Below are 11,373 nucleotides of genomic sequence, written 5' to 3' on the forward strand. Positions count from 1 at the left end.
AAAGTACTGGGCTAATGGTAGGATTCTTGGGAGTGCAGATGAGCAGAGAGATCTTGGTGTCCATGTACACAGATCCCTGAAAGTTTCCCTCAGATTGACAGGGTTGTTAAGAAGGCATACAGTGTTTTGGCCTTTATTAATAGAGGGATTGAGTTCCGGAACCAGGAGGTTATGCTGCAGCTGTACAAAGCTCTGGTACAGCCACACTTGGAGTATTGTGTCTGGTCACCGCATTATAAGCAGGATGTGGAAGCTTTGGAAAGGGTGCAGAGGAGATTTACTAGGATGTTGCCTGGTATGGAAGGAATGTCTTACGAGGAAAGGCTGAGGGCCTTGAGGCTATTCTCGTTAGAGAGAAGAAGGTTGAGAGGCGACTCAATAGAGACATACAAGATAACCAGAGGGTTAGATAGGGTGGACAGGGAGAGCCTTTTTCCAAGTATGGGGACGGCAAGCACGACGGGACACAACTTTAAAGTGAGGGGAGATAGATATGAGACAGATGTCAGAGGTAGTTTCTTTACTCAGAGTAGTAAGAGTATGGAATGCTTTGCCTGCATCGGTAGTAGTTTCGCCAAGTTTAAGTGCATTTAAGTCGTCATTGGACAGGGAAATGGACGTACATGGAATAGTGTAGGTGGGATAGGCTTCAGATTAGTATAATCGAGAGCTGGAGGGCCTGTACTGTGCTGTAATATTCTATATTCTATGTTCTACTTCACTACCCTGCCCCCTCCACCCTCCAGCTCTCTTTACACCAACCCCCAGTCCTGAAGAAGGGGTTCACCCGAAACATTGACTTCTCTACCTCCTGATGCTGCTTGGTTTGCTGTGTTCTTCTGGCCTCCTGCCTATTCGAGCAAGTAGCAAAGGAGTAGGTGAAAATTCCAGTCTATCAATCTATGAAGATACATTTTTTAAATCAATGTATCAGAAAAGCAACACATTGATGGAATGGAATAGGAAAATGCTTTCTGCCAGACTTTCAGTGGTTGCTCATGCTAACAATTAGCTCATTCAGTGAGTAACTGGACCAAGTGTACCAGGAAACGTTCAGTTATTAGTGTACCTATCTAATTTGCCCTGTTTATTTAGACGATTTCAGGCAGAATGCTGGTAATGGCACTACAGTTGGTGCAGAATGGAAAAATCAGCCAGTGTTTCCTCTCCTGATGACTACTGAACAACCCCTGTTGGAACTGTGCATCACTTGAGGCCTTCATGATATAGTGTAAACCATGCTCACACTCATTGTCTAGACATTGACTGACTGGGTAAAATGCCACAGTGAAACACAAGCAAGTGACATCATCACTTGGTCATTCCCTTCAAATGAAAACAGGAAGACTGGATAGTAACTACACAGTGGGAGAAAATAATAGCATTAAACTATATTTCCATAGCTTTTCCCACTAACTTATAATTTTTCGCCTTTGCTGGCATCATATAGAAATTAACCAGTCCAATTATATTTTCAATTAGTTAAATTTTACATTCGCATAACTACAACTCCTGAATGCAGTTGAGATGACTGAGGCGCAATATACCTTCTCACCATAGGGGGACTGTAACAAATATGTCCAGCCAGTGCAGATTGATATGAGTTTCAAATTGATTCATAATGGCTAAAAAAAAATTTTGTTTTTGTGTTTTAATGGAAGATTCTTCAGGATATGTCATTCAGGTTTAAATCTGATGTCATTGTACTACCAAACTCATTTCTATTTTGGTCATGTTAGCAAGTAGCATTCTTGCAGTTTTCTTAGTTGACCCAGATATCTGTACGTTGAGTTAAAAAATCATCACAAAACCTGGTCCAGTGTCAAATACTAAGATACTGGAGGGTTGTAGCAGACAACTGAATTGGTTAATATTACCACACCTTGGATCAAAATGGGAATGATGATCGGAGACAGACTGTTGAAAGTATTTGTAATAACCTTCAGTCCCAAATTATAGTCCAGAATAAAATAGGAACATTATGAATCTTATAATTTGAGGTTTATTGTTAGGTTCACTCAAAAACCAGCCTAAACTAGCTGGCACACTTTATTTTAAACTAGTTTTGGAGTTCTTGGTTTCTGATTTTTACCTTTTCTCTTTTTGTTTTCTAGACTTTACCAGTTGTCTAAAGCTGGTAAGCTGTGTGTTCCAGCCATGAATGTAAACGACTCTGTAACCAAGCAGAAGTTTGATAATCTCTATTGCTGTAGAGAGTCCATACTCGATGGGTATGTAATCAAAGTCAACTGACTTCAAACCAATTTTAGATTAGTATGAACAGAAATGTTCATTAAATCCATTTAATGGTGAAATACTGATCAAATAAATGGCAGTGTGTATATCTAGGGATTCTAATGCCTTCAAGTCCTCTCTCTGATGAAGTAAGGATATGGAAAACTAACCAATAACTAATATTAACTATATATTGTCATAGCCTTTTCCCGCTGCTTTTATACTGTTATTTCTGCTGGTATCAAATGGAATTTAACCATTTAAGGTTAAAAATTGCATTTTTGATTCATTTTGATTAGTTGAATTTTACATTGGATGACTACAATTCATGATTGCAATTGTGGTGATTACAAAGCACAACATTCCTTCTCAACATAAGGGAACTGTTGCCTTACTGTGCCTGTGCCTTTCTATTTTCTGCTGTACTTCCTATGAGAAGATCCCCAATGAAACCCAATGGTTTCACTAAGGGAATGAATGTTTTTGAGAAAGCTGAATCCTGCACCTCAAGGTAGTCCTGCACGATGACTCTGATCCATTAACTTTTTATTTGGAAAAATATATGGCTGAGAGGAGATAATTAAGAATGCATGTAGAAATCAAGTTGTGAAAGTATTTGTTTAGAAAGCCTGAACTCACAACAACTTGTGGGAAAGTGGCTTCTCCATAGCTTTTTTCAGTTAAGTTAATTTAAAGTTAGAAATATATTTTGTTTTCAGAGAGCTAACAAAATCCTTCACGTGACCTGGTATGTATTGATTATATAAAGCACACCAGCAGTGTTGGATTTTCAACTTAATGTTCAAGATTGTTTTTCTGCAACCACACATTGTACATGTTTCATTATCTCTGGTGTCTCTGACCAACCTTAACTCTTAAAGCCGGGGCTCTAACCACTGTTGATCCATGAGGTCCAGTGAGATTTTTTGGAAGAAATTCTGAATGTGAAGAAATGTGATTGCTCTTCTCTGCTCCCCCGACACTTCCTCTACTGTACCCTTTTCACCAAATGACAAGCTGTGGAAGGACTCAAGAGACAGACTCAGAAATTGTTGCTAGAAGAGGGCAGAAATTTTAGGTAGTTGTCTGTTTTAGAGCAACACCAGCAGTGACTTGGGGTCAGGTTATTTTTCCACTGTTTTGGAGAGGGGAAGATATTCAGGCATGGATGTTTATAAAATAATTCAATATATTCTGTTTCTTAATTAGTTTACCTTTGAGAACCTCTGTCATAACAGTGAATAAATGTAATGTGTCTTTTTTTTTTGCTCGATATTGTGTTATTTGAAAGGTAATTGTATGAATTTTTACATTCTTAACAAAAGCCTCAAGAGGACAACAGATGTGATGTTTGGAGGAAAACAAATCGTTGTTTGCGGATATGGAGAGGTACATATCCCTTTCTTTTGCAGATGGTGGGCGATGTAGTTTCTGTGACTGGTCTTTGTCCTTCTGTCCATATGAACCTCTTATCCAGGGTTTAGCCTCCAGCCTTAAATGTATATTTTTATTTAAGCAGCCGATAGCTTGATCTGTGATGTCAGTGGGTTTTGTTTGCTGTCATGTTCTTTCAAATGATTACTTTGCGGACATTTATATGGTAGACTACAGCAGCATCTGTTTATCAACTTACTTAGCTTCGATGAATTTTGAATGCCATTTTCCCATATTAAGAGATCAAAAAAAATGTTGTAGAAACTCTGGTCTGGCAGCAATGTTACAAGTCTCATTATACTCTTCAAGATTGAAAGAGACTGGAAAATGATTGTTTTTATGCTGCTGAAAGAAGGAGGAATGTGCAAAAGATCGTGAGAGTACCGGGGGCAAAGGAAAAAGGGATTGCAAATTGTGGTAAAAATTGAAATGTAAAATAGGCACAAATGGCAATTATGTAAGCAAGAAAATGGGTGCTGTCAATCTGAGAACAAAGCCAAAATGAGAGACACAAGACCAGACAAGTCAAGACAATTTGTAATCAAAATAGAGGGCAAAAGTCATGCTGTGAAATTGCTGTATTCAGTCTGGAGTCCTGAATATTATAGAGTGCCTCAGTGGAAAATGAGATGTGATTCCTCCAGTTTGCAGTGGAACACAGCTACAGGCCATGGACGGATCTGCTCACATTGGGTCAAGGTGGTTTGTTGAAATGGCAAGCAGCTGAGATTTGTGGCCATTCGTTTGGACAGCGTGGACTACTATTTGCCTATCTGTGCCATATGTGCACCATTGCTAAGGGCATTCTGCACTACCTGAGTTGTGGTCTTTCAGATGAGATGTTAAATCCAAGTTCCTCAGTCTGCCCTCAAATAAAAGCAATTGGCATTTCATGGTGGATGGGAATCACCAACAAACACATTTTCCCCTCCCCTCCCACTGTTAATATTCTGCAGGGACCATTCCATCTGTAATACCTTGGTCCTCCCCTCCATTAGTCCTAACACTTCTTTACCCCCACCCTCACAATGCAGTTTCCTAAACAACTGCAAAAGGTGCAACACCTCCACTTCCTCGTTCCTCTCTCTAAGGCACCAAACACCTTCCATGTGAAGCAGAGCTTTACTTCTACATCTTTCAATCCAGTCAACTATATTCACTGCTTTAGATTAGTGAGACCAAACACAGACAAGGCAACCCCTTTTCAGAATAGCTCCGTTCTGTCCTTAAGAATGATCTTGAGATTTCAGTTATTTTGTAATTTCAATTAACCATCTTGCTCCTGTGCTGTCATTTCCAACCTGGGCTTGCTGTTTCCACCGAATCACTTTACAACCTTCAGGATTCGACCTTAAGTTCAGAGCATGACCTTTGTCCTCCATTTTGATTACAATTTGTCTTGTTGGCTTTGCTTTCAGCAGAGCGGACCAATTTTTTCCTTTTCACTCCTATCATTTACACCAGTTTTACATCTCAATTGCTTCTTACCACCATTAGAGCTCCCTCTGTCCTTTGCCATGGATTCTGTCATCATCTGTTCCACCCACATTCCCTATGTCGACAGCATAAAGCCATCAGTCCCTTTCAGTTCTGAAGAAATTATAATTGACTCAACATTAACTCTCTTTCTCTATCCACAGAAGCTGTCAGACCTGCTGAGTTTCTCTCGCACTTTGCTTTCATCTCAGGTTTCCAGCAACTGGAACTTCAGATCTGAAAAGGGCACTCTGGACCTGAAATATTAACTCTGCTTTCTCTCCACCAGTGCTGTCAGACCTTCTGTGTTTGAGCCAGAGAAATTCACTTTGTTTGGTAGTTCAGAATGAGAACATATTGGCGTCAATCCATGTGCTTTGTACGATTTTTAACAGGCCACAGTATCAATTAGATGATTTACTCCTGCAAAATGGGCAAAACATACCAATACAAATTGTTTAGCTCTAGAATGGTCAACCTCTAAAACATTGTTCTGGATTGTATCTTGACATTTAACTGTATTATATAGATTTTTTGTTCTTAAGTTCATAAATTCCACAAATAATGTTGATGCACACATGAAAAAAAAATGGGCTGAAATAGAGGTATTTCAGAGAAAAAAGTCAAGGTGGTGATTCCTTGCTTACATTCAATTAATTTCCAGCAGTGAGCTTGAAATACTTCCAGCTATGTATAAATTAGGAACAACGTTCTCTGAATGCCTAAGTATTAATGCATTATGTGTTTGTTGGCTTTGCTTTCAGCAAAGTTTATTTGTATCTTTTTTTGCCATTCACTCAATATCTAGTAATCAGGGTTTGGGTATAGTACAAGCTATCAAAATATGCCAATGATACTGGGAAGCTGACTGAATATCAGCAGCAGGGCACAGACAAATCAGTAGAAACTTAGAAAGATGTCAGTTGAAATCTGAAGCAGAGAAAACTGAGGTGATGTATTTTGGGAAGAAAAACAAGAATTTAAGGAAAGGTGCAAGCAAAATAAAGCTAATCTTAGTATTCCTTAAGTGCAGCATTTGTTGAGAGAACAGAAGAGTTGATGTTTTAGATTTAAATTTAGGGCAGCATGTTTCAAGGTTGCAATATTGAATGTTATCAAGAGTGGAATGTGGTCCAGAAAACAGCAGACTAGGATGTTGTATAGTCACAAAAAGTAGTCAAGAGAACATAATGTAAACAAAAAATAAATGCTAATTTTTTCTTTAGGTTTTAAGTTTTAAAAGTGGGATGACAAGTTGAAATAGCTGTAAATATAACCAGTATGACCTTAAGTTTTATAAACAAGAATGTAGAGTGCAGAAATAAAAGCAATGTTAAACCTAAACAACTCAGTGGTTCATCATTAAAATGATGTGTGCAATTGAGCATTTTAGTTCATTTCTTTGGTCATTCAAACTTTTCCTACATTGCTTTCCAGGTTGGAAAGGGCTGTTGTGCTGCTTTAAAGGCAATGGGGTCGATTGTCTATGTCACTGAAATTGATCCAATTTGTGCCCTGCAGGCCTGGTAAGGAGCCAGAATTAAAATGCTGAAAATGTTTGTACATATTTGTTAATGGAGACAATGGAGGACTTGTAGAAATGGATCTTGTGTACTAGCTACAGAACATAAAGATATATTGTTTAATTTTCTTGCTCACTACTGGATGATCCTGCATTTGATTTCTTCGGACACAATACATTCTGTCATGGTGAAATCATTTTGATCCGTATTTGTGTATGTGTGTAGAACAGATAGCAGCTGGTGATAACTTGACAGCAAAAAGCTGAGTAGCATTCACTGCAAATAGTGTCTTTAGTAGTAACAAGATGAGAGACAATTATGATTTTGTTGGAAAGCCTTACAGATTTTAGTGAGTTGTCCTCGTTTTTAATTGCAAATTATTGAATAGCTCAAAACTGTGATTAACCTGAATATAAGTTCTTATGATATTATTTGAAGGGTATCTTGAGAACTGGGTTCTCTCAGGACCTGGATAAGAATATACAGATTTTATTTGTCATTTAAATCTTATATCGTCAAATTTAAATCATTTACATATTTTTAAGAAAAATAAAGCTACTGCCTTAATGCTTCTTTCCAGCCTTTCATCAGTTTGAGATTATGCAAGGGTCAAGATAACATGGAACTTTAAGGAAACCTTTTTGATTTGTTAGATTCCAGGGACACTAAACCTTGGGAATGAGGTACATTGAAATTAAGTGATGTGGTCTGAGAAATTTGACTGATTTGGGATATTGCCGTTTGAATCCTTTCCCGTATCATTGTTGGTTGGATTTGCTCTCTTCCAGGGAATTGATTTCATCTTACGTTCACTTTGAAATTTCCGTGGTTTTTGTTTTACTTTACTTTAGCTATGACCTCTAGCCATATTTTGTCATGTAGACCTTTTCACATTTGAAACAGTGGTTTGGCTCTGTTTCCTCCTTATTATTACTTGCCAATCTTTTAGCTGCTGGATGCAATGCTTTCCATCCCTTCTCCTTATCACCTTCCTCCCTGCCATGTACGCCTTTTTAAAAATTTTTCACATTCAACTTTGCTGCTGAGGTTTTCTGGTTTTTCCTCTTGATATCAACTCTCTTTATCTGTTATACAGTCAGAAATCTACAGCATGGAAACAGACCCTTTGGTCCAACTCTTTCCTGCCAACCAGATATTCTATATAAATCTAGTCCCTTTTCAGCATTGTGTATAGCAATGTAAGCTATCTGTAAGCACACTTTGCTGAAGTATAGTTCCTTTGTTGTATCAGTCTAATGAAAATAGGTTGTGGTTAAGCCTGTCAGCATGTTGGGGAGTCATGTACCAAATGCTGGCTAGTGATCCTTGCTGTGTATTGAGGTTGGAAGCGTACTGCTGTGATGTTCGTTACAGTCGACTAATCTTACATGAGGGATTATCTTTTGGATGAGGCAGCAGAACAGTTTTCAGTACCTGTGGAATCACACCCAAGTACAAGTTAACATGAGAAAAAAATAAACTGTGGTAGGCTTTGGCACATCTTGTTGACACCATTGTATTATACTGTAATATAGTTGAACTCTTGCTACAATGGTCCAGTTCTCCATAAAGCAACAAATATAACCCTAACATGTCTAAACACTAATTGGAGAGGGGGGATATTGACATGCAAGAATATCTAGGCTTTTGTTGATTATTGGAAAAACCTGTCTGGTTCACTTATATCTTTCTATAGAAGTAAATCTGCTGTCCTTATCAGGTTTGGTCTACATGTGACTCTAGACCCACAGCAATTGGTTAACTCTTAGGCAGTAAATACTGGCCTAGCCAGTGATGTCCACATGCCATGAATGAAGAGAAAAATAAATGGAATCCTGCATTCTGATGTTTTCAGCAAAAGACTGATTGTAGCAATGTTTCTAAGCAGAAATATCAAATTGGACAGGCTTTTCTCTGAACTGTTGTCCATGTCAGTATAACTGTCAAAAGCTGTGTAAAATGTTGCAATTACACCTTTCCTTTGCAGTATGGATGGATTCAGACTCGTCAAATTGAATGAAGTCATTAGGCAGGTGGATGTTGTTATTACTTGCACAGGTAAATTATTAATAATCATTATTTAATAAGACTCATTGTAGCAAATTAAGTTCAAGCAACAATTAATGTTTCACTCATTGACTAAATTCTACTTTGGCTGCATTAACATTTTTAGTGCATTGATCCTGGTTAGGATTATGCTTAAGATGAAGATAATAGTTAATTTCTTCACAAGTGCTGAGTATTTCTTTGTGCAAATTTTTACCTTATAGTGAGATTGAAATATAGCTATAGTAAATTTTATAAATTCTGTGCTTCAAAATGATACAACGTCAGCTTAAAAAAGCTTTCTCTGACTATTCACTATTCTATTGCAGTGTCCTTGAATAATCTGCGCAACCAGAGCACATAAGCAATGTAAAATATCTAAACTTCATTTTTTATATCAATTTAAATGCCTATCGGTTTTAATGTAGGTAACAAAAATGTTGTAACCAGAGAGCATCTGGATCGCATGAAGAATGGCTGTATCGTTTGCAACATGGGACATTCCAATACTGAGATTGATGTGGTATGTAGCTACGTAATATAATTCAATGTACTAAATTCAGTGTGGAATGTAACTGGATGTGAGATAACTAACCTAATCGTGACAATATTGAGACCTAAAGACACTCAACTCTACGAGAGAAGAAATTCCTCCTCTCCTCAGTCTTAAATGGTTAACACTATTTGCATCTCCTCAGATACTGAAGCAGCCTAGTTGCATATGCAATAAAATCTGAACAAATCTGGGCTTAGGATGGCAAGTGACAAAATCATACCATAGAAGTCCCAGGCAATGATCATCAACAAGGAAGAATCTAACCATCAGTCCTTGACATTCAGTGGTTGTTCCCATTGCTGAATTCTCCACAGTCAACAACCATTTACAGAAGTGAACTGGACCAGCCATTAAGTGCTGTAGCTACAAGATCAGAGCAAAGATTAGATATTCTGCAGTGAGAACCTTGTCTCCTTCCACCCAAATGCCTGTCTATCAGCGATGCTGCAAAAGGTAGGAGTGTCATGGAATACTCTCCATTTGCCTGTGAGTGCAACCCAAACAGCAGAATCCCTACAGTATGTGGAAACAGGCCACTTGGCCCATCAAGTCCACACCGACCCTCTGAAGAGCATTCCCCCCAGACCCATTCACCTAATCTACACATCCCTGAACACTATGGGCAATTCAGCATGGCCAATCCACCTAACCTGCACATCTTTGGACTGTGGGAGGAAAATGCAGCACCGGAGGAAACTCACGCAGACACGGAGAATGTGCAAACTCCACAAAGACAGTTGCCCGAGGCTTGAATCAAACCCGGGTTCCTGGTACTGTAAGGCAGCACTGCTAATCACTGAGCCACAGTGCCATCCCAACACTCAGACAAGTTGTCATCATCCAAGATACAGTAGTCAACAATTGGCAACTCGTCCATCATGTTCAACATTCACTTGTTTCACTACTGATGCACAGTTACAGCTGTGTGTACCACCTGCAAGATGTACTGTAGAAGGGTCTAGGTAAATTGCTAAAGTACCTTCCAAATCACAACCTCCACACCAGAAGGAAAAGGGCAGTAGATACTGCCCGAGCCACGTGCCAATTGGCATAGGGACAAGAAAATTAGGCAAGTAAACACGTGGCTAAGGGATTGGTGTGGGAAAGAGGGATTCCACTTCATGGGGCATTGGCATCAGTTTTGGAACAGGGGGGATCTGTACCGTTGGGACGGTCTCCACCTGAACCGATCAGGTACCAATGTTCTAGCGAAGAGGATAAATAGGGTCGTCAGTAGGACTTTAAACTTCTGAGTTGGGGGGAAGGGAAAGTGAAAGCGACAGGGAGTATGGAGGTAAATGCAAGATAAGCCAGTAGGACTTTAAACTTCTGAGTTGGGGGGAAGGGAAAGTGAAAGCGACAGGGAGTATGTAGGTAAATGGCAAGATAAGCAGCAGGATAGCATGTTTCCAGGCGGATTTAAAATTGAGGCAGACTGAGAATGCAGAAAAAAGCAAGGATAACTTAGGACATATGACTTCCAACATCTCTAATGATAAGGAAGTTAGCATTAAGGCACTTTACCTGAATGCTCGTAGCATTCATAACAAAGCCGATGAACTAATGACACAGATAATAGTGAATGATTATGATATAGTAGGCATCACAGAGACTTGGTTACAGGGGGGCCAGGACTGGCAGTTAAACCTCCATGGTTTTTCAACTTATCGAAAAGACAGAGAGGTGGGCAGAGGGGGTGGGGTTGCCTTGATAGTTAAGAACAAAATTAAATCTATGATATTGAATGACATAGCGTCGGATGATGTGGAGTCTGTGTGGGTGGAATTGAGGAACCACAAAGGCAAAAAAAACATAATTGGAGTTGTGTATAGACCACCTAACAGTGGTCAGGACCAGGGACACAACATGTACCGGGAAATAGAGAAGGCATGTCAGAAAGGCAAGGTTACATTGATCATGGGAGACTTCAATATGCAGGTGGACTGGGTAAATAATGTTGCTAGTGGACCTAAAGAAAGGGAATTCATGGAATGCTTACAGGATGGCTTTTTGGAACAGCTTGTCATGGAGCCCACAAGAGAGCAGGCTATTCTGGACCTAATGCTTTGCAATGAACCAGACTCTATAAAAAATCTTAAAGTA

At 39.1% G+C, this 11,373-nt stretch overlaps 1 protein-coding gene across 7 annotated transcripts in view; it reads left to right on the top strand.

Annotated features, from left to right (window-relative positions):
• The window catches only part of LOC122561808 (adenosylhomocysteinase 3-like), a 105,418-nt gene that overhangs the window by 89,550 nt on the left and 4,495 nt on the right, over positions 1–11,373 (top strand). For all 7 annotated transcript variants that reach the window (XM_043713987.1, XM_043713993.1, XM_043713994.1 and 4 more), the window contains 5 exons: positions 2,115–2,231; positions 3,561–3,624; positions 6,583–6,671; positions 8,656–8,726; positions 9,143–9,237. In XM_043713987.1, the coding sequence (XP_043569922.1) occupies positions 2,115–2,231; positions 3,561–3,624; positions 6,583–6,671; positions 8,656–8,726; positions 9,143–9,237 (436 nt within the window). The remainder of the gene's footprint in view (positions 1–2,114; positions 2,232–3,560; positions 3,625–6,582; positions 6,672–8,655; positions 8,727–9,142; positions 9,238–11,373) is intronic.

The sequence above is a fragment of the Chiloscyllium plagiosum genome, chromosome 23 (genome assembly GCF_004010195.1).
Source record: "Chiloscyllium plagiosum isolate BGI_BamShark_2017 chromosome 23, ASM401019v2, whole genome shotgun sequence".
Lineage (NCBI taxonomy): Eukaryota > Metazoa > Chordata > Chondrichthyes > Orectolobiformes > Hemiscylliidae > Chiloscyllium > Chiloscyllium plagiosum.